Source organism: Pyrus communis, chromosome 13 (genome assembly GCF_963583255.1).
Source record: "Pyrus communis chromosome 13, drPyrComm1.1, whole genome shotgun sequence".
NCBI classification, from domain to species: domain Eukaryota; kingdom Viridiplantae; phylum Streptophyta; class Magnoliopsida; order Rosales; family Rosaceae; genus Pyrus; species Pyrus communis.
In genome coordinates, this window is record NC_084815.1 from 5,737,120 (window position 1) to 5,761,292 (window position 24,173).

Consider the following 24,173-nt stretch of genomic DNA (forward strand, 5'->3'; position numbering starts at 1 on the left):
TTGGGTTTGGCATCATCACCATGTCCTCTTGAGCTTTCCTTAAGATTCTGTATTTTCCAGGATGGGGATTCTGCGGCACATGGTCTCCTTCCCCTTTGGTCTTGCTATTAGCCCTCTCCACCTCCTTCTTGGTTCTCCAATGGAGTTGATTTCTTCCCCCATCGGGTACTTTCTCAAACTTTACATTCTTAGAGGTTTCTGAGGTAGTAGGGACTTTTAATGAGTTCATGTGGGCTTTATGTTGCCTCTAGACCCTCCTAATCATGGAGGCTCCCATTTCTTTAATGGGTCTCCTATCATTTCCGACCACATACCATTTCCGCCCGAGTTGGGCATGATTCTTCTTTGTGACCGGATTCACGATCTTCCCATTTACTCTAACATCTCCACCGGTATAGCTTGGTTGGGTGGCCTCACATCCACCCATCTTGGCACCTTGGCCTCTCTGTCCCCCACCTCTTTAGAAGCTTCGTAATTCCTGAACACTTTTGACAAGCTCTTGGTTGAGAGTCTCCTCACAACCGTTGGAAAACATTCCTAGAGGTCTCACTCTTAGCTGCCCGTATGATGTTTCTATGGGCTTCTTGCTCTTCTTTGTCTCTTCTTTTAATCAGCTCATGATCAATAATGGCTCCTGTTGCTGGGTCCTCAAGCTCACATTCACATTAGCATCGACTACGCAAAACTACTCTTTTGATTATGGCTACTTTGGGCTTCTCGAGCAACTTGATAGCCCCTTCAGTTGGCCTATCAACTTGCCTCATTTCTGCCTTTACCTCCAAAGTGGCTTTGCCTTTCCCCTTCTCAGCCCACGTCAAGTTGATCATATTTATTGGGACTTCTGGAAAAGGGGTTTGTGCCAATCATCATGTTGGCCTGTGGTTTCTCCAACAACAATTTTCCTTTGACAATAAGGTTTTGTATCCAGTCTCTAAACTAGACACAGTTGGTAATGGAGCAGTTGAAGGTGTAATGCAACCTACAATATTTCTTTCCCCTTAATTCCTCAGGCTTAGGCAGTGTTTTGGTGTTGTCGGGCACAATCACTCTTGCCTGAACCAATTCTTCATAGATTTCTGCTTCATTGGTTATGTCAAAGGAATAACTTTGGTGGTTGGGGGGTTTCATGGGGACGAATCCACCATCATTTATGACCACTTTCTGGTCCTTAACTGGCTGTACTAATCCCTTTACGATCAAGGGTTTGAAAGGGTTAGTCATCTCCGCCATGCACACATCCATTATCTCTCCTTTATGGCCATTATTCTCTTTTGGCTCTCATTCAAACTCCACTTGGTGAATGGCAGCTTTGCTTTTGTAGAAATGAGGCACCTTAGATGTGTGTTTTACTTGCTGCTCCTCCAACAATAATTTCTCATACTTAGTAGTAGCAATCATTAGTTCTTGCAACTCATTAAACTGCATATCATAAAACTTTTTCCTTAAGTGCAACCTTAAGGCCTTCTGAGCAATAGCTATAAGATGGACATGGTTGATAGGGAACTGGCATCTCATCCTCCTTCTTCTGAACCTTATCATGAAGTCTTTTGTAAACTCGCTCATGCTGCTTCACTTCCACAAGGTCATTGATAGACATCTCAGGCTCGACCCTGTAAAACTCATCATGGAAGGCCATCTCCATTTGCCCTCAGTTGGCAATAGAATTAGGGGGTAATAGAGAATACCATTAAGATGCTAAACCCACCAAGGAGTTCCCAAACAGTCTCAACTTGTAGTTGGGGCTGTCTTCAAATGCTACACAATGGTTGGAGAACTTGAAGATGTGATCCTTGGAGGACATATTGTTATCTTCTCCGCTGAATGTTGGGAATGCGGGCATCTTGAAGTTAAGAGGAAAGGGATTCTACTCATCAACGAACTTCGGATAGGGCTTCTGATAGGTGAACCTAAACAGTGGCCGAGCTTGTGGCTGAGCATTCTGGGCCAACATCCTCATTAACTCGGCTAACTCATCCTTGAGTTATTGATGAGTTGTGTTATCTAGAAGAGTATGAGGAGGTTTTCATTTCGGGTTATGGTCACTGCCCGAGAAAGTCTCTTTTCTTGAGAAATCAATATACCTTGTGCGTTTTTGTACCCTAGCGAACTTGCCTTTGTGTTTTTGTGTTTTTGGTCTTCTGGTTTTTTGGTTGTTGTGCTTTTGCTGAGTTGTTAATTACCCTTTTTGTGCACTTATGTTTGTGTAGTGAGGAGAGTGTGTACTTGCTTTGCTAGGAACTGTGCAAAAAGGGCATCACAGACGCACAAGGGTCTAATCTTTTGTTGTTTCCATTTCCAATGACAAGAAACAGGCATGTATTTTTTTCTGTGCATGTTACCCAACTGGCTATTTGTCTTAAAGCTTATGTTTTATATGTCTTGTTTTCAATGAATTTAGAGTTTGTTGTGATGTAAATAAAATCGTGTAGATCCCGTTGTGGCACCAGAAGGCCAGTAACCGATGGGATTGTTCTGTGGGATTATCATGTCATTTCCTTGCCCTTAAGCAAGCTATGTCTCAAAAACTAACCGCTTGTCATTTCAAACTTGTTTCTGAATTCCAAAGGTACTTCATCACTTGTGTGTTTTGCATTTACAGGGAAATGTTCTTATGATACTTTGGATGTTGCATTGTGAGTTTATCGAGATTATTTATCTGGTAAACTTTTATACGAATGCATAGGAGGTCCAAATTCAGAGTCTTGCAACATGTGCCATATATCTGATAAGTTTGTTACCCTCTATATATTGATACCATTGCGGTTAATGTGGTGCAGGTGTGAAGTTGGGGGGTAATCGGCAGTTTACCCTTTGTAGAGTTCCACATCGAAACAAACTTTATATTGTAAGCCTCCAACCTTGTTTGATCTTCGTTATGCCCTTAGATGAAACAATTCCTGATTCAAAAGTATCTGATTCTTGTTTTTAGGATTGTCACTGCATGAAAAAAATAATAAATGTGTGGAACTCCCTTTGTTTGTTTTTCTTGCCATCAACAGGTTAACTCCAATATAATTTGTTCTTGTAGTAATGTCAGATAGATGAGATTGAAACTAAGCCTCATATGTGATTTCCTTCTAAGTAGCTGGATGGTGCATAATGTTGATTATTGGCTCAAACAAAGTAGTCTAAAACCAACAAATGATTTCGGCTACTTTTGTGGTCAAAATTGATGGTTGGCATGCTACATGTGGGAAATAAAAAATGGATGCACTTACATGTGGGAAATAAAAAATGGATGCACTTATGCCTAATTTGTGGTCAAAGAATGGATGCACTTATGCCTAATTCTTTTTGACTTGATGAGAGGCCTTGGCCTATAAAAGGAGGTGTAGGCATAACTCAAAAATAACAAGGAAGAAAGAAAAATAGCAAGAAGCCATTCGGCATAGAGAAGAATTTTCTCAAATTGTCTTGCTTTGTATTTTTGGTTTTCTCTTCCTATTGTAAGTGTGTGAGCTTGGGTTATTCGGGTCTTTGGGAAATTGAGTGATAAACACTATTGTATGTTCTCATTGATTATAGTGGAATACTCCGTCGTCTCCAAACTGGATGTAGGCATTGCCGAACCAGTATAAATCTTGGTGTTCTTGTTGGTATTGTTCCATTTATCTTTTGTCAGTTATTGTGGTTTATTTTCACTCACACTTGGTTGACGCTTCCGCACAACACATAACTTGCTCGTGTTCAGGTTCATGCCAAGCTCATGCTTCTTGTGGCTGATTGTTATGAGTTCTGTTTAGAATGAAAGAGAATAATTTCATATAAATTCCCTAACGAGCTACATCATTCACGTGAGAAACATTATGTAATTCTTAAGACGTATATAATTCTTGTTTTTAGGATCGTTATTTCTTGGAACTCCCTTTGTTTCGTTTTTATGTGATCAAGAGGGTGCCTCCAATCTAATTTGCTCTTTTAGTAATGTCAGATAAGATTGAAAACTAGGCCTCATAAATGATTTAAAAAATTGGTTCTATTTCTAGAAAGTAGCTGAAAGGTGCATATCATGCTTCTTATGGTCGATTGTTTTAACTTCTGTTCAGAGAGAAAGAGAATAGGTTTATATCAATTCCCTAATGAGCTATAGCATTCAATTAATAAATATAATCTCCTCTTTCACTTTCCCTTTCTTAGTAGCTAAATTATTTTGTCTGGCATTGAACTTCCTGTTTGGTGAGCTGGTTGGGATAGGTTGTGACCAATTAAAATGGACTCGAGTCCAGTCCAATGTTTGTTGTGTCAAAATGTGAGATGGACAGGACTGGACATTATGGGTTATGCATGGGTTACAAGTCGTGTCTTACTTGTCCCAGCCAAGGTGACGAAATTTAGAGGCCAAGGCGACTAAATTTGCACTTGGGAACATAGTCATAGAGGCATCATGCTTTTCATTCTCTTCTGCAGAAAGAGATGTGGAGGACTTTGGTAAGATGGTGTTAGTTTAGCAAGTGGGTGTCGAGTTGGGAACCATTGTGAGTGGGCATACAAACAGTGGCTGCAAGGGCATCCAGAGAATGTGGTAGACAGGAAAATAATTGGCGGGTTTATTTCACAAAAGCTGGAACGTGGTTTAAGTATTGCGTTTGTGTCCAAATTGATGAACGTAGAAGACCTCCAATGAGAGAGGTGGTTCAGGTGTTGGAGGGCACCTTGAGCGTTGACGAAGAGGAACCATAGAATCCAGCTATGTGGAAGATATTTTATTTTAAGCTATTCATGGTAGGAGTAGGACTAACAACACAACGACAATTTAGCCTTGTATTCTTGCCCTTATGCCATTTAACTTTTGAATTTCGTGTCTAACTTTGAAATTTATTTTACATTCGTGCCCTCTCTTTTTCTCTGCATATAAGAATAATCATGAGACTAATATTTATTTTACATTCGTGCCCTCTCTTTCTGATCCGTGCTAAAGATGCGGTGACATGGGCAGGAGTCGATTGACCAATGCAGTTTTTACTCAAAAGCTTGGTGTGGTTGTGGCAGAAAGTTAGCTGGAGGAGTTTTTCTCCGAGATTCCTTAATGTATGGTAATTCTCTTGTTAGCTGGACCTAGTATTTATAAAGCCTATCTTTTTCTGGCTTCCGGCTGAGTTGCTGCGTCGCATTTGGGATTAGTTCATTCCATTTCCAGCTGCATTTTCCTTTCTCTTTGGTGCTTCTGAGAATTGGGTTTCGCCTCAAAGATTGTATAGAGAATTGCGTCTTTAACTTGAATGACAAGTAACAAATATTTCACTCTGTACAACTCTTCAGGGCTTGAAAATCAAGAAGTTGATTATTGTTTAGTGAAGCCTTCGATCTGCTTAATTAAAGCTTGTGGTCAGCTTGTGCTGTATGGTTAGCCGAAATCTAACAGGGAAGCCCCCTCCGCCATGGCCAAGCTTTAAATGCTTCTTGTAAGTTGTAACACTAGAACGGCTTTGTATGTGCCTAATTTAACGTTGAATTCCTCTGATAGTTTTACCTAGTTTGATGACGGTGAAATCACCAACCGTCGGAATTACTAGATCGGAGAATACTGCTTCTAAAAAACTTAGTTTTGAACTTTTGAGAAACAAATAAGCAAGCAAAATAGTCAAGTACACACACATAAGTACAGACACACATTGTGACTGATAAGGAAGTACTTGATGTAATAAAAGGTTGATTAAAATGGAGTAAATTACAATAAATCAACATGACAATTTACATCGGCCGGAACAAAATACAAGCAATTCAAAAACAACAAAAGATTAGACAATATAAAACAAAGACAGAAAATAAGAGGCAGGCGCCCTGTTCTACTCGAAAGAAACATTTGGAACATGAGAAATCGTTGGCCAATCTTCTCCTGTGTTGCTCTGGCATTTCCTCTCGAGACCAGGACAATTTACGATCTCAAATTTTGTTACGGCAGTGAGGCGATGCATCTCCTCTGGCAAAGATAACAGTTTGGGACATGATATGAGGCCAACCCTTCTAAGCGATGTGAAACTCGTCAACCACCCAGGTAATGCCTCCAAATTCTCACAATTTACCATAAACAAGACTTGTAGGGTGTTTGTGGCTCCTTGAAACCATTCAGGCAATGCCACCATTCGTGGTACTCCTATAATCCCCAATTTTTGGAGCCTTAGTGGAATTACCTGATAGTTTTCCATCACCAAATCAAGTTGTTTACAGTTGATTATCATCAGAGTGTGTAATGACGCAAGATAACTTGTATCACGCGGCAGACACGTTAGATTACGACACTCCCCAAGAAAAAGATAACGAAGTGATGTCAAGCAGCCCACTCCATTTTCTGGAAAACTTGTTTGTTTTGTGGTTAATTCAAGGTATCTAAGGCTGATCAACTTGCCCATGTCTGTAGGCAACTCTTCAAGATTCACACATCTACCGAGAATCAGACTTTGCAAGCTCTGCAACTTACAAATTGAATTGGGTAGTTCGGTGATTCTTCCATTTCCAGTCAAGTCCAGGCTTCTCAAGTGCCTCAAAGAACCAATGGAACTCGGCAACAATTTCCAAAATGAATTGACTAATCTCAGCGATCGCAGATATTTGAATCTTGAAATGCAAGTGCAGAGGAAGGATTCATCAATATTTATACAACTATCTACTGCTATAGTCCGCACTTTATTCAACTTTTGCAAGGTTGTTGAAACATTTTGGCCAATTTCCAAAATTGTTAGATGTCTAACATTTTCAGAGACCGCTTTGGTCCATGCAGAGTTTACCATAAAACTCTCACCTTGTGTGACTGATTGTACAAGGTCATGGATCAGATCATGCATATCAAATTTATAGAAGAAACTGTAGACTTTAACATTTTGAAAGAAAGATCTCTCCCACAACTCTCTGAAATATAGCTCACCAACATCTTCCAACTCCATCTTCCCATGATCAGAAGACTCGAGGATTCCATGTGCCATCCAATGATTTATCAATGATGTACTGTCAAACTGAACATATTTCTTCTGAAAAATTGAACAGTAAGCAAGGCACTGCTTCAAATGAGAGGGCAATTGATTATAACTCAGTCTCAAAGCAGGTAGAATATGACCAGCTCCCTCTCGTTCTAATTCCCATATCTCAGAATCTCTAATCAATTTCCACTGATGCTCATCAGTCTTTGAGTAAAGTTGACTCCCTAAGGTTTTCACAGCTAAGGGAACCCCTCCGCACTTTCTTACAATATCTTTTCCCATTTCATAGAGGCTTGGATGTTGTCTTTCTTGTCCTTCTTCAAATGCACACTTCACAAACAAAGAGAAACAATCCTTAAAAGAGAGAACTTCTAAATTTATGTGTGTTCCAACCGTGCCCATGATTGAAGCAACTGAGATATTCCTTGTCGTCACCAAAATCTTAGATCCTATCTTGGCCCCCTCTACCAACAAATCTCTCAACTCGCTCCATTTGATACGATCTTCGTTCCACACATCATCCAAGACGAGCAGAAATTTCTTATCCTTTAAAGCGTCTCGTAGTTGCTCTTGCAACTGATCCAGAGACAACCCTTCACTGATATGTGTACCTACTGCAGAGCCAAGGATTTCTTTTGCCAATCTATGGATATCAAAGTCCACTGACACATGCTGCCACATTCTTAAGTCAAAACTCCCAACGACTCTCAGATCATTGTACACCAACTTGGCAAGGGTGGTCTTCCCTAAACCTCCTAATCCCACTAAAGGAATAACAGATACATTCCGGCCATTATCCCCACCTTGATGATCATCGCCTTGTATCATTAGAAGATCAACAACTTTAATTTTTTCTGTCTCTCTACCAATAACCTCCGAAGCACGGACAAAGGAGTGGGTTGTATTCCTATTCTCCCTCGCATGTTCACCGAGATGAGGGTGATGATGAACAGTGCGAAGATCAGCAAAATTCTTATCATCTTTAAGCTCATGTAACCTCTCTCTTATGTCCTTAATTTCATGACCTACTCTCAAGCGGAATGCAACCGGATTAGAGCGGGAAAAGAAACGGCGTACCTTTGTAGTTGTGTGACTGCCACGAACCACTTGCCTTTGCAACGCTTCGCACTCAAACTCATCCAACAGGTCCTCCGCATCAAGGAACACATCTTTAAGTTGTCGTACCCAACTGCGTAGCTCCTTGTTATGTGCTTGCTTCTCTTCGGCATCCAAGAGCACATCTCTGATGGTGGACATGGTGCGTCCAAGCTTTTGGAGATCCGCTTTAACACCCCAAGCCAAGCAAATCTCTTCAGAAGCGATGGAGCCGAGCCTTCCAATGAGCCTGCTTGCCAACGGAAATGCAAGCTCGGCCATCTTCTTGTGCTTGATGAGGTGAGCTCAAGGTAATTGAGATTTTCTGGCCTTAACTTAGGATAATGATTCTGGTTCTTTGCTAATGGTATGATCAAACTCTTCATATGCTTTTAAAAGTCAACAATTATAACCTTAAATCAGGATAATGATTCTGGTTTTCTGCTAAAGGTATGATCAACTCTTAATATGCTTTAAAAAGTCAAACAATTATAAAGAAAGACGTATAATATGTTATCTTTCGTTTGTTAGGAAGGTTGAATATTGTTGTGTCCGATAACAAGGAAATTACCAATCGGCAACTGGCAAGCCTATAGTGGGAGAAATTCTTAGGTCATTATTCTGAGTTTCATACCAGTATTGTTTTATCGGATCACATGACCGTCTGGCTTAAGGCATAAATAAACCCTATCCCTACTCTCACCTACTAGTATTTGGCCTCGTCCATCGATGTGTCATATGTCATCTCAAGCGAAGAATTTCTCTTACCATGGGTGTTTGGTTTGACAATATAGTCGACTACATAAAATTTGACAATAGAAAGAAAGGAAAACTAATGAAAAAAACTTCAAAAGTTTGAATTTCATTCAAAAGTCATCTAATAACTTTATTTAATAATAAGAACAAGCAAACTGCACAACCGCATACACATTAGCCTTGCAGAATCCCTCATTTAACAGCCATCCAATTCTTCCCTAACTTTTTGACTAAGCGACCGATTCTTAGAGAAGTTTTGACAGTGCACCTACACCCTCTCAAAGCCCAATCTCATTACTCTATTTGCTTTCAGTCCTTTCTGGTAAGTGCATTGCATTATGCTTAGTCAAACCAGATTAACAAACTTAATAATGTTAATACTAAACAGGGCTGACTATGCAACCATTAGCATTACAATTTGAATGTATATTGTATTTATAAGATGGACGGCCTGATTTCTAGGCACAGCGTTGACCAGTTGTTAACCGTAAGGACTTGCTAAAAGGTTAAAGGTCGATAATCAGTCGTGCCGACCACCTCTAACTCAACCAAATTCAAGGAGTTTATGAACTGAGTAATGGAGAAAGAAAGCTAGGCATCAGAGATGAATGTTTATGGCAACCGTCTAACGGTTTCTTAGTTCAATGTCCAAATTGCCGCACAAAATCGTAAATCAGCTCATATTGCCCCGAGTGGGATCATGGTAATCGTTCAACTCCACCGGAGTCCCAAGTCATGTGTATTCTAAACAAACAAAGAATGGGAAAGAAATAATTCAATTTACGGATGATCTCCCACATTCATATATCATCACTTTTCTTTTTGATTAAAATTGAAAGAGATGAAAAAGAAACTACGAAAACAAATCAAAGTTGGCGCCCTTCGGGGTTGAAATCTTTATCTCAGTGATTAATCCCGGACAGACCATCTAAAAATGAGTCCATGGTATGAATGTCTAGTCCTCTAGTCCGTCCAGGCGCCCCTCCTTTTAGGGATGACGCATCCAGCACGATCCTGCTCATCAGACCGTGTAGACATGTAAACGAGCTGAATATCTTATGCTATATATTGACTAAACGGGCAATGAAAAAGAAACTTACATGTGTGTGGATGCATTTTCCAGTTCTGGAGTTTATGATGATTTTTTTATCAATCTTGGTCAATGAATGGTCCATTGGCAGATCAACCAATTTTAACACATTAAATAAATTTAAATGTAATATAAAACAAGCTCGAACCAAGTTCATTTGAACCGCTTCTTACCTGATTTAGGAGCAGCAATGACAGTTCCATCTAGCCCCAAGAGTTTCTACAGAAACAGGTGAATATGGTATCAGTAATAAGTAAACGTAACCAACTGACAAGGTAATTAGTAAATATATAAGTTCACAAGAAGCATCGGTGCAATCCAATCACAGTGGGTACAGCTACCTTTGGACTCTGGTAACAGTCTTCCAGGTTATCATTATACAACATATGATCAAAGATTCCTGATGATTGCCCTTGCTCAATCTCTGCCTTGGCCTTTCGAAATCACTTTAGGACCTGTTCCTCTGTCTCTGTTCCCCTGTTTCCATATTCAACCATGCTCAGAACAGGAACATGAAAAGAGGAATTTGAGGATGAGAAATAATAAATGGCATTTTAAACTACCTTGCACGAAGGCATTTCTCAAGCTCTTCCATTGAGGGTGGACATACAAAGATGAAGATAGCTTCCGATGAACTGGTCCTCACGGATCTTGCCCCTTGGACATCGGTTCTTGTTTTTAGGATTGTCACTTCTTGAAAAAATAATAAATGTGTGGAACTCTTTTTATTTCTTTTTCTTGCCACCACGAGGGTAACTCCAAAATAATTTGTTCTTGTATTAATGTCAGATAAGATTGAAACTGAGCCTCATATGTGATTTCCTTCCAAGTGGTGCATAACTTGACCATGTTCAGGTTCATGCCAAGATCATGCTTCTTTTGGCCGATTGGTTTGTTTTATGCGATCAAGAGTGTGACTCCAATCTAATTTGCTCTTTTAGTAATGTCAGATAAGATTGAAAACTGAGCCTCATTTGTGATTTAAGAAATTTGTTCGATTTATAGAAAGTAGCTGAAAGGTTCATATCATGCTTCTTATGGTCAATTGGTACAAGTTCTAACTATTTTGTTATGGCATTGAACTTCCAAAAGCTATTTGCCAAGTGAGGTAGTGAGTAATGGCACAATAGAAGTGAACTTATTTTCCCTGGCTTTCGTAAACTTGTGCAGATGAGACTGTACACAACCTTGATGGTTACTTTCAGATCCATGCTAAAGATGCGGTGACAGGAACATGAGCTAATTCTCTTGTAAGTTGGACCGAGTATTTATAAAGCCCATCTTTTTCCAGCTTCCGACTGAGTTGCTGCATTGCAGTTGGGATTAGTTCATTCAATTACCAGATGCATTTTCCTTCTCTTTGGTGCTTCTGAGAATTGATTTCGCCTTAAAGATCGTATAGAGAATTGCATCTTTAACTTGAATGATAAGTGACAAACTTTCCACTCTGTCAAGTCTTCAGGGCTTGAAAATCAAGAAGTTGATTATTGTTTAGTGAAGCTTGAATGACAAGTAACGACTTTCTGATCATTGTACACCAACTTGGCAAGGGTGGTCTTCCCTAAACCTCCTAATCCCACTATAGGAATAACAGATACATTCCGGCCATTATCCCCACCTTGATGATCATCGCGCTTGTACCATTAGATGATCAACAACATTTTTTTTTTTTCTCTACCAATAACCTCCGTAGCACAGACAAAGGAGTGGGTCGTATTCCCATTCTCCCTCACATGATCACCGAGATGAGGGTGATGATGAACAGTGCGAAGATCAGCAAAATTCTTATCATCTTTAAGCACGTGTAACCTCTCTCTTATGTCCTTTATTCCATGACCTACTCTTAAGCAGAATCCAACTAGATTAGAGCGGGAAAAGAAATGGCGTACCTTTCTAGTTGTGCCACTGCCACGAACCACTTACCTTCGCAAAGCTTCACACTTAAACTCGTCCAACAGATCCCTCTGCATCAAGGAACACATCTCTAAGTTGTCGTAGCCAACTACGTAATTCCTTGTTACGTGCTAGTTTCTCTTCGGCATCCAAGAGCATGTCTCTGATGGTGGACATGGTGCGTCCAAGCTTTTGCAGATCCTTTTGACGCCCCACGCCAAGCAAATCTCTTCAGAAGCAATGGAGCTGAGCTTTGCAATGAGTCTGCTTGCCAAAGGAAATGCATGCTCGACCATCTTCTTCTGCTTGATGAGCTGAGCTCAAGGTAATTGAAATTTTATTGGCCTTAGCTCAGGATAATGATTCTGGTTCTTTGCTAAAGGTATGATCAAACTCTTCATATGCTTTTAAAATGTCAACAACTGTAAAAGATTTATATTATGTTTCCTTATGTTCATTAGGAAGGTTAAATATTGTTTTGTCGGATAACTAGGAAATTACCAAGTGGCGACTGGCAAGCCTATGGTGGGGGAAATTCTTAGGTGATATTCTGAGTTTCGTACCGATATTGTTTTATCGAAGCCATCGGGCTTAAGATATCAATACACTCTGTCCCTATTCTCACCTACCAGTATTTTTGCCCCGTCCACTAATGTGTCTTATGTCAATCAGTCACGTGGTCTAGTCATCTCAGCCGACGAATTTCTTCTACCGTGGATGTTTGGTTTGACAATATAGTCAACTACAGAAAAATTGAGAATAAAAAGAAGAAAAAGCTAATGAAAATGGTTTCAAAATTTTGAATTTTAACCAAAAGTCATCTAATGACTTTATGTCACATCCCGGCCCGGGGCGGATCACTTCCCGGGCCCGCTCCACCACTGTAGCACGATATTGTCCACTTTGGGCTTACCATTCCCTCACGGTTTTTTTTTTGGGAACTCACGAGCAACTTCCCAGTGGGTCACCCATCATGGGATTGCTCTAGCCCTCTTCTCGCTTAACTTCGGAGTTCCTAAGGAACCCGAAGCCAATGAGCTCCCAAAAGGGCTCATGCTAGGTAGGGATGTGAATATACATTTAAGGATCACTCCTCTGGGCGATGTGGGATGTCACACTTTATTTAAAGATAAAGACAAGAGAAGAAAAAAAAGAAAGAAAAAAAATCCTAATAGAAGGTGCGTGCAATGAGCACGCGAACCAATGCTTATGCTCGGGGTTAAATAGCTTACTGAGGGTAATACTGTATTTTTCCCATGCTTATACTTGAGTTAGGCTTTCTTCTTCTAGGATTGTTACTCTTTTGGATGGTGATGATGTACTCTTTTCTCCTACTATTGCTGATCATGTGGTAAATTTGTATTGGGCTTTATATAATTCTGCTTTCACTCCATGTGGAATTGAAGAAGTTTGTGGTGTAATTCCATATTTGATTAGTGAAGAGGAAAATCTTGCTCTTTCTTGTTTACTTTAAGCTAATGAAATTAAAAAAAAACTGTTTTATATATGAATCTCTCGAGTGCTCCGGGACTTGATGGCTTTATGATTCTTTCTATCAATCATGGAATTTTCTTATCCATGTGCTTTCCAGTTTTGGTTTTTCTTGTACTTTTGCAGACCGGGTGCATGTTCTATTACAGTCAGTTCATCTTTTACTTTTGGTAAATGGTACATCTCACAGGTTTTTCTTTTGCTCTTATAGTGGCAGGGAGACCCTCTTTGCCCCCTTATTTTCTATCTAACAGAAGAAGCTATGAGCAAGGATTTATCTTTGCTTTTCTCTAGTAGTCATATTAGTACTATTTCAACTCTGCGGGGTTGTTGCTCGCTTACTCATGTGTTATATGCTGATGATATTTTTATTTTTTGTCGTGGGAATGTCCGATCCCTTCGTGCTCTTCGAAATTTCTTGGATGAGTATGGTTGTGCATCAGGATAGCTTATTAATGCAACTAAGAGTTTTTTATTTTTTATTTTTTTATCTCAGTTCTCAAGACATCATGACTTTTGTTTGAGTGTTGTTCCTTTCACTTATCTTGGGATACCCATTTTCCGTGGTAAGCCAAGGAGAATTCACTTTCAAGCTCTGGTTATACGGCTAAGGCTCACTTGTCGGGTTGGAAAGGTAAACTTCTTTCAATGGCTGGACAACTTTAATTGGTGCAGTATGTGTATCAAAGCTTGTTTCTCCATAGTCTCTCAATTTATCAATGGCTAGCTTGCCTTTTAAAGCATCTTTCTGCTTGTACAAGAAATTTTATATGGTCAGGGGACTTGGCTTCCCGGAAGATGGTAAATGTTGATTGAAGTATGGTGTGTGGACCTAAGCAGGAAGTGGGTTTGGTCTTCGTGATTTAGCTTCTTCGTAAATTCTACCATGCATATTATTCTACCATACACATTGGCCTGTAATAAAACCACCTGATTGCCAACAACACAGGCTTAAGCTCTAGTAAGCTGGAAGAACACTTTCGATTTGTTCTCGCCTTCACTACTCGATTCATGGTCCCTCACCAACCTTAACAACTTCTGAAACTGGACGGCCATTATCTGCAACCAAAACACAAAAACAGCTACCCAAATAGACCTCTCCAACTTCAGCATCATTGGCACACTAACAGAATTCAACTTGCCACATTTCTCAGTCTCACTCACTTCAACCTTAGCGGCAACATATTTGTAGGGCCTATATCCCCAGATATTGGAAACATGAAGTCACTGGTGAGCTTAGATGTCAGCACTAATATCTGGAAGGGGAGTTGCCAGGGAATATTTCTGCCCTCAAGAACCTGGAGACATTTTATGTGTTCACCAATGATTTATAGGGAAGCATTTCTAGTGCATTTGGTAAGCACAGCCCTTACTTGACATATGTTAGCTTTTCGCACAACACCTTCCCTGGAGTATTGCCACCCGAATTGTGTAGCGGATTTTCTTTTGAGTCATGATGACGAATAACAACTTCACAGGGCCATTGCATTGAGAATTGTTCAACGTTACTAGCAGTGGAGCTTGATGGGAACCAGTTAGCCAGCAACATTACCAGTGCATTCGATACTCATCCTATGTTGGTATTCAAAGGAGTTTGCTAACTCAATACCAAAATATGTGGGTGATAAGTTTACAAACTCTATCACACCTCTCACTTTGCACTCTCAATAAAATTGGACAAGGAAAGAAATAGAGAAAGGAGGGAAGCAACAAGCTTTGGCAAAACACTTGGACTTTGATATATAAAAAAAAAGGTTTACAAACTGATGGAATAAGAAAGCTTACAAGCTTCTTCACAATTGGAAGTGGGATTCGGATGGGATACTCTAAAGCTTAGCAAGATGGCCTATTTATACAAAACAGAAATTAATAAACAATGCAACAACACATGCAATGAATGGGGTGTTTAACATCTTTACACCCTTTAAAACACATGCAGGAACTTTGGACAGTCTAGCACACATATGCAGCTATCTTTCCAGCTTGTAATCACAACCTTTCGGCTAGCACATGGAGAAAACTTTAGTCTTTAAAGTTGCAGCATGTGTGGATACAACCTGTAAAGAAACTAACAGCCATCAGCAACCTTTTACAGCCTGTTTTGAGTTGAATTTCCAACACGCCCCCTCAAATCAAAACGCCTTCATGCCTAGCATTTCACGCAATAACCTGAATGGTTTAACTGGCAGTGGCTTAGTGAAGATGTCAGCCACTTGTTCCTTTGTGTGACAATAGACAAGCTCAATTGTCTTTTGTTTCACATGGTCCCTTAGAAAATGGAACCTGGTATCAATGTGCTTGCTCCTTCCATGTTGAACAGGATTTTTTGCAAGTTTGATTGCAGACACGTTATCCACATGAATCACAGTCGATTCCACTTGTGGATGACACACTGACTTCAACAGATTTCTTAACCAAATTGCCTCACACACGGTTGAGGCTACAGCAACGTACTCGGCTTCACACGATGACAAAGCAACAATTGATTGCTTCTTTGAAGTCCATGAGAAAGCTGTTGATCCTAGAAAAAACACATAGCCAGTTGTGCTTTTCCTTTCATCTTGGTCACCTCCCCAATCACTATCTAAATAACCAAATAATTTTGCATCTTCACCAAAATTATAAAATAGACCATAGTTTAGAGTACCTCTTATGTACCTCAAAATTCTTTTGGCGGCCAGCCAATAAGACTCCCTTGGTGTTTCCATGTATCGACTCACGAGTCCAACACCATAAACTATATCAGGTCTTGTGATTGTAAGGTACCTTAGGCTTCCAACCAAGCTTTTGTACACGGTTGAGTTTACAAACTCACCTTCTCCTTCCTTAGACAGCTTCAATCCAGTTGCAACTGGAGTGTTGACAATATTGCACTTGTCCATATTGAATTTCTCCAATATATCTCTCATGTACTTTTGTTGAGAAATGTAGATACCATCACTTCCTTGCTTCACTTCTATGCCAAGAAAGTATGACATTAATCCATTGTCAGTCATCTCGAATTCACTGAACATGGATTGCTTGAACTCACAGAACATTGCTTCATTGTTTCCTGTAAACAACAAGTCATCTACATAGAGACAAATAATTAAGAACTCCCATTTTGCACCATTCTTCATGTAAACTGAATGCTCGTATGGACATTTCTGAAATCCATTTTGGTGAAGGTAGTTGTCAATCCTTGAGTTCCAAGCTCGTGGTGCTTGCTTGAGGCCATACAAAGCCTTCTTCAAACGATACACCTTATCTTCTTTTCCCTGTACTTGGAAGCCTTCTAGTTGTTCCACGTACACTTCTTCCTCAAGAACTCCATTAAGGAAGGCTGACTTGACATCTAATTGATAAATTTTCCATTTATGCTGAGCGGCAAGAGAGATTAGTAATCTTACCGTGTCAAGTCTTGCAACTGGAGCATAGACTTCATCATAGTCCACTCCATACTTCTGTTTGTAGCCCTTTGCTACAAGCCTTGATTTGTATCGATCCACACTTCCATCTGCAATGCGTTTGATCTTGTAAACCCACTTGACACCAATAGCCTTCTGATTTGGTGGGAGCTTTGTTAACTCCCAAGTGTCATTCTTCTCGATGGCATGGATCTCTTCTTCCATGGCTTTCTTCCAACAATCTTCTTCCACAGCTTCATTGAATGAGAGAGGCTCATGGTCTACATAGAAGCAGAAAAAATTGGTTTCTTCTTCTTCTTGTCCATAAATCTCTGTGAGACTCCTTAACCTCACTGGAGTTAAAGAGCTGCTTTCCTCACTAGATGTCGGACCACTCCTTGCAGTTCTGTGCAATGGAGTTGTTGTGGTTGTTTGAGCAGGTTGTTGCTCAACAGGTGGTACAACTTCTGGTTCTTCAAAATCAGTGGAAACGATCTTTTCTTTACTGACTTCTTTGTTGTTCCACTTCCATGCCTCTTCCTCACTGAAGATGACATCTCTACTAACCACTAATTTGCCAGTTAGTGGGTTGTAGAGCTTGTATGCCTTGGACTCTTCACTATAGCCCACAAACACACACTTCTCACCTCTATCATCAAGTTTCCTCCTCTTGGCTTCTGGAACTTGAGCATATGCAACACACCCAAAAATTCTTAGGTGTGTAACATTCGGCTTGTATCCACTCCAAGCCTCTTGTGGTGTCATCCTCTTGACACTCTTTGTTGGACATCGATTCAACAAATAAATCGAACAAGCTACAGCTTCTGCCCATAACTCTTTTGGCAAATTCTTCTCCTTAAGCATGGACCTTGTCATGTCAAGGATGGTTCGATTCTTTCTTTCGGCTATCCCATTTTGCTGTGGGGTATAGGCAGCAGTAAGTTGATGCCTAATTCCTTGCTCCTTGCAGTATGCTTGGAAAGCATTGGAGGTGTACTCTCCACCTCTATCTGATCTCACAGCCACAAGCTTGTGGTTACTTTCAGCCTCTGTGAGTGCCTTGAACTCCTTGAAATTTTTTAGGGCAGCTGACTTCTCCTTGAGAAAATAGACCCAAGTCTTTCTACTGAAATCATCAATGAAGGTAATAAAATACCTATTACCTCCATAAGACATGGGATCCAATTGACCACATATATCTGTGTGCACCAACTGCAGTGGTGCCTTTGCTCTCCATGTATCACCAACAGGGAACGATAGTCGTGCTTGCTTGCCAAGCACACAACCTTCACATACTTGGCGTGTGGCTTCAATTTGGGGTAGACCACGAACCATTCCTCCACTTGACAGCAACTTTAGGCCATTGAAATGAAGATGGCCAAATCAAAGATGCCATTTCCATGACTCATCTTCCATTACACCGATGTTGCAGCTTCCAATCTTTGTGTTCAAATTCAACGGAAACATCCGGTTCTTTGACATTCGAACACGTGCAATAAGCTTTCTCCTTGCATTCCTGAGAGTGAGAAGCATGTTCTCCATATGTATAATGTACCCTTTCTGGAGCAGTTGACCAATGCTCAGAATGTTGCTCTTCATACCTGGTATGTAATAGGTATCGGAGATGTATTCTTCTCTACCATCCTTCTGGATGATCTTGATCTTCCCTTTGCCTTCAACTGGCAACTTTGAGGAGTCACCAAGACTTACAGATCCATAGGCCCCATCTTTGAGTTCGGCAAAAAACTCCTTCTTTCCATACATGTGATTGCTTGCACCAGAGTCCAAATAGCAAACATTTTGTTGGCTACTGGAATCATGGTATGCTAGCAAGACTGTAAGTTCTTCATCAGTATTTCCACTTGATTCTGCCATGTTGACATGCTCACCATTTTTATGTGAACATTCATTGGCATAATGTCCATATTGCTTACAGTTGTGACACTGGATATGCGCATTTCCTCGAGTAGATCTCCACTCCTGAGACTGACCTTGATTTTGTGCATAGCCTCGACCTCTTCCTCGGGCTCGTCCTCGGCTACGGTTGGATGAACTCCCACGACGTGAGTTCCACTGCCCACGACCTCCATTTGGTTTGTCAATATTCAACTTTGACTCCAAAGCTTGCTCTAGCGTTGTGGGGCTTGCATTCTTCTGAATGCGTTGCTCGTAAACTAGGAGGGATCCTAGCAATTCCTCTGTGCTCATTGTCTCCAAATCCTTCGATTCCTCAATGGCAGTCACCACATGCTCAAAGTTGGATGTGAGTGATCGAAGGATTTTCTCCACAACTCGTACTTCATCGAGTTTCTCGCCATTTCTCCTCATCTGATTTACTATCGCAATGAGCCTTGTGTGATAGTCGGAGATGCTCTCTCTTTCATTCAAGTGAGCAGTTTCAAAATCTGCTCGAAGTGACTGTAATCTCACTTTCTTGACTCGATCTACTCCTTTGTAGATTGTACTAAGTGTATCCCATACTTGCTTGCTCATAGTTGCTTCTGCAACATTCTCGAACGTTGAATCTTCCAAACCCTAGTATAGAAGATACAGCGTCTTTTGGTCCTTCTTTCGTAAGTCCTTGAGAGTGTTCCTTTGATCCGCAGTATATACGGCTTCTTGCTCGGCAGTGGGTACAACATACCCACTACTGACAACTTCCCATAGCTCCTGTGATCTAAACAATGCTTTGAATTGGATGCACCATCTTTCATAATTTTCTTTCTTCAATGTGGGAACTTGGAGTTGCACTAAGTTGGACGCCATAACTGCTGCATCTGCCAGAATGGTATTCTGGCTCTGATACCAATTGTTGGTATTCAAAGGAGTTTGCTAACTCAATACCAAAATATGTGGGTGATAAGTTTACAAACTCTATCACACCTCTCACTTTGCACTCTCAATAAAATTGGACAAGGAAAGAAATAGAGAAAGGAGGGAAGCAACAAGCTTTGGCAAAACACTTGGACTTTGATATATAAAAAAAAGGTTTACAAACTGATGGAATAAGAAAGCTTACAAGCTTCTTCACAATTGGAAATGGGATTCGGATGGGATACTCTAAAGCTTAGCAAGATGGCCTATTTATACAAAACAGAAATTAATAAACAATGCAACAACACATGCAATGAATGGGGTGTTTAACATCTTTACACCCTTTAAAACACATGCAGGAACTTTGGACAGTCTAGCACACATATGCAGCTATCTTTCCAGCTTGTAATCACAACCTTTCGGCTAGCACATGGAGAAAACTTTAGTCTTTAAAGTTGCAGCATGTGTGGATACAACCTGTAAAGAAACTAACAGCCATCAGCAACCTTTTACAGCCTGTTTTGAGTTGAATTTCCAACATCCTAATCTTCAAAACATTTCTCTTGTTGACAACCAATGTATGGATCTACTCTCACCACAGTGGGAAGAATGCAACGAAATCACCACTACGTGTGTGAGTAGAAACAAAATTTCTGGTTGAATTCACCTGAGTTTCGGCAGTTGACAAATTTGGAGTATCTAAGCCTAGACTCCAATAAATATTGTGGGGAATTTCCCAGTGCAATCTGAAATCTGAGTTATATACTGACCCTCAGTGCGAGCAGGAACAACTTCACAGGATCAATCCCTCAGAGTCTAGGTAACTTGACATGGCTTGAGCTTCTCGATTTGTCTGATAACCGCCTAACAGGAGTGATCCCACAAGTCTAGGAAGCTTGTTCCTCAAGCTAACGATTTGACTAGATTATTACTCGTTGAGCTTGCCGTGGGCAATTTAATGGGGTTGACCTACTTAGGTAATTGTCACTACTTGGATCTCAGCAGCAATTCACTCTCCAGAGCAATACCTTCAATCTTGGAAAAACTCACACAGTTAAATGTTTTCAATTTCTCACACAACCTCTCCCAGTGGAAATCCCACCTGCATTTTCCTAACTTCTTAGTCTCAAGTGCTGTGATTTTCGTATAACAACTTGACAGGGCCAATTCCAACTTGTGGCACTTTGCAAAACGCACCAGCTAATGCTTTTGTCGGAAACTATGGCTTGTGGAGATATGCAACGGGACTGACTGCATGCAACTCCTCCGGCAGAGATTCCAAAAGTAACAACAAATATTCCAAACGTATGTTACAACTGTCATTGCTTTCTTACTTATGTTTCGCAGGAGATCCAAGCTACTCCCTCAGCTAACCAGAACATCTCAGAACTTGAGAGTTTTGAGTCAATAATATAGCAAGAGGAACTGCAATCCGGCCAAGTTGTTGTCATTAAGAGGCTTAACATGTCAGATTCTAATGACATTCCAGCCATCAACCTCCAAAGTTTTTAGAATGAAATCCGAACACTAACAAACTTCCGACACCGGAGCATCACTAGGCTAAGTTCCATTGCCCATGCAAGGGTCCCTTGCCCCTAAATGTCGCACATAATGGATTGTGGAGACACTTGAGCCTTGTAAGGTTACAAGCATAATTTTGCATTAGGTTGGTTCGCCCCACTAGAGCTAACCTGCAAATTTGGACCACGCGAACCCATACAACTTACGACTGTCTCACAACCCACATTAGACCCCTACTCCAGGGAATTGGGGGATCTCCCATTTCTTCCTTTTTTTACTCCTTTTTTTCTCTCCCTTTTTTTTTTTTTTAATTTCAAGAAAATAAATTGAATATTTGGGAGTTTTTCTGCAAATGAGAGGTCATTTGGTAGGTCAATTCACAACTGAAAATTGCAGTAACGGCCATCGTGACATATTATGGGTATCTTTGAATTTTGATTTTATGCTTGTTAGATTGAAGCTGGTTGATAGTTACATATGCAAATTCTTTAGTTGTATTTGATGCCATATAGAAGAGTCACCAGACGAGTACAATTATATGTCTATATCTCTCTTATCGCATGACTTGATTTGAGGAGAAAACTTGATTACTAACAATCATCGAATAAGTGATTGAAATCAGGCAAAATTATGTATTGCCAGTCATATATGCGTGACCAAATTGTGTACTGCTGATTGACGCCATCATTTCAGAAATATTTTGTTCACCACTCTCGTTAGATGAATTTGATTTAACATTTTTATGCAGATATCAAAAATCTCTACTACAAACAACTGTAACAGTTGGAGGAAGACACGAGTCACCGGTGAATACACCTGTTTGTCTACATATCTCGTCGAACAACTTAAGAAAAGCACATCTGAACAAAAAACTTGACTAATTACAGTATTACAGATAAGAGATGTAGACACAAAGTCTATACACGGTGACCTTGCAGAATCCCTCATTTAACAGCTAACCAATTTGACCAGTTCATATAACAAAACAGAAACAAAAATTGACCAATTCTTCCCTACCTTTTTAACTAATCGACCGATTTTTGGAGAAGTTTTTGCAGTGGACCTATAGACCCTCTCAAAGTCCAGTCTCATTACTATTTGGCGGACTTTCCTGCTTTCAATATGTATGGTGCTATCCACACTCATTTTTACTACACACACCTCTCAATTTCCGGCATCAGATTGAATGAATTTAAGATCAACGGACAAAAATTAACAAAAATATGTAGTGTTGGGGAAAAACTCAGAGTACTTAACTCTAACACAAGTGTTGGAGAGACAATAAAAGTAAACAAATTACTTGTATTACACAAACAAAATATTACAACACAAACTATCAAAGACACTCTTGAGAAGCTATGACACTCACTCACTTTCTAGAGACAAACTCTAGAGCACTCACACTCTTACAAGACTATTCTTTCTTCTCACTCTCACTTGCTTGCTTGCTTACAAGCTTGCTTGGTTTGTTACATTGCAACACATGCACACACACATATACCTATTTATAGGCATGTTTGCCGACTTCACTAGCACTTTCTAGTGCATGTTAATGCACACACTGCACCGATATATGGCTTATAGCCATATAATATTACAACTTGCTAGAATTATCTAGCTTATTATGCATGCCTACCGACATGCAAATTTGAACTAAAATGGTCTAGTTCATTTGCAGCTGGACAAAGCCATCTAGAAGCTTCTACCTTCCAAGCTTGCTGCTTGTACTTGCTAGACTTTTCTAGGATCCAAACACCAATTGGGCTGGTGTTGATCTTCAACACTCCCCCTCAACACCAGCTCATTCTTCTCTCCATGCTGAGTTGACGACGAAACTTTTCAAACTTGCCGGTACTCAAACCTTTAGTGAACAAGTCCGCAACTTGTTCATCTGTATTGATTTGTCTCATCTCAATCTCTTCTTGCAAGACCTTTTCTCTAATGAAATGATAATGTACCTCCACATGTTTAGTTCTTGCATGAAAGACTGGATTTTCCGCCAAGCGAATTGCCGATTGGTTATCACAGTACAATGGTACTGGATAATCTACTGGTTGATGTAGATCACTCATCAACTGTACCAGTCATGCATTCTCTTGAGCTGCCATTGCTGCTGCTCTATACTCTGCTTCTGTGGTTGACAAAGACATCATTGGTTGTCTCTTGCTGCACTACGAAACTACTCCAGAACCAATTCTGAAGACATACCCAGTGGTCGATCTCCTGGTGTTGTGATCTCCTGCAAAATATGCATCACAATAGCCAACCAACTTACCATCTTCTCCTTTCTTGTACAAGAGACCATAGTCAATTGTACTCTTTACATATCTCAATATTCGTCGAACCGCTTCTAGATAAGGCTTCTTTGGATTTTGCATGTATCGACTCATAACACCAACTGCATAAGAAATGTCAGGTCGAGTCAAAGTCAGATAGATCAGACTACCTACCAATTGTCGATACATTGTTGCATCTTCCAAGTCTCTGCCTTTATGTGCACACATCTTGCATTCAAGCATCCCAAACTTCTGCAACAAGTCTTTTGCATACTTTTGTTGACACAGAAATATGCCTTCTTGTGTGCGATCAACCTCTAATCCAAGAAAGTGCTTGAGTTGTCCAAGCTTTTTCATCTTGAACCGAACTGACAAATTTTCCTTTGTTCGACAAATTTCAACCTCATCATCGCCAGTGATGATTATGTCATCCACGTACACCAGCACGATAGCTAACTTTCCTCCATTAGCTTTAACAAATAAGTTGGAATCTGCATGCGCCACTGAGTAACCACTTTGCGTTAGAAATTCTGCAATTTTACCGTACCACGCCCTTGGTGCTTGTTTTAGACCGTAGAGTGCTTTCCTCAACTTGCACACGTACTCAGGATGAACTTTACTTTCAAAGCCCATTGGTTGCATCATGTAGATCTCCCGATCTAACTCTCCATGCAAGAAAACATTCTTCACATCCATCTGGTATAGATTCCAATTTTTGTTAGCTGCAAGTGCAAGTATGACTCGTACGGTTGTAAGCTTTGCTACTGGACTAAGCGTTTCATCATAGTCTAGTCCATATTGCTGAGAGAAGCCTCAAGCCACCAACCGAGCCTTGTACCTTTCAACTGAACCATCAGGACGACGCTTTATCTTGTACACCCATTTGCAGGATATGGGTTTCACATCCCTTGGCTTTGGCACCAAATCCCAAGTCTGA

The 24,173-nt window shown here is 40.3% G+C and overlaps 1 protein-coding gene across 1 annotated transcript; it reads right to left on the bottom strand.

Annotated features, from left to right (window-relative positions):
• Positions 1 to 5,786: 5,786 nt before the first annotated feature.
• On the bottom strand, positions 5,787 to 8,456 carry LOC137711865 (disease resistance protein RGA2-like). Its single transcript, XM_068451022.1, has one exon. The coding sequence runs from the start codon at positions 8,289 to 8,291 to the stop codon at positions 5,787 to 5,789; it is 2,505 nt and encodes an 834-aa protein (XP_068307123.1). The 5' UTR covers positions 8,292 to 8,456.
• Between the last annotated feature and the right edge of the window lie 15,717 nt (positions 8,457 to 24,173).

Excerpts from the sequence above, each read along its gene's own strand:
- LOC137711865 (XM_068451022.1), bottom strand. The coding sequence starts at position 8,291 with ATGGCCGAGCTTGCATTTCCGTTGGCAAGCAGGCTCATTGGAAGGCTC.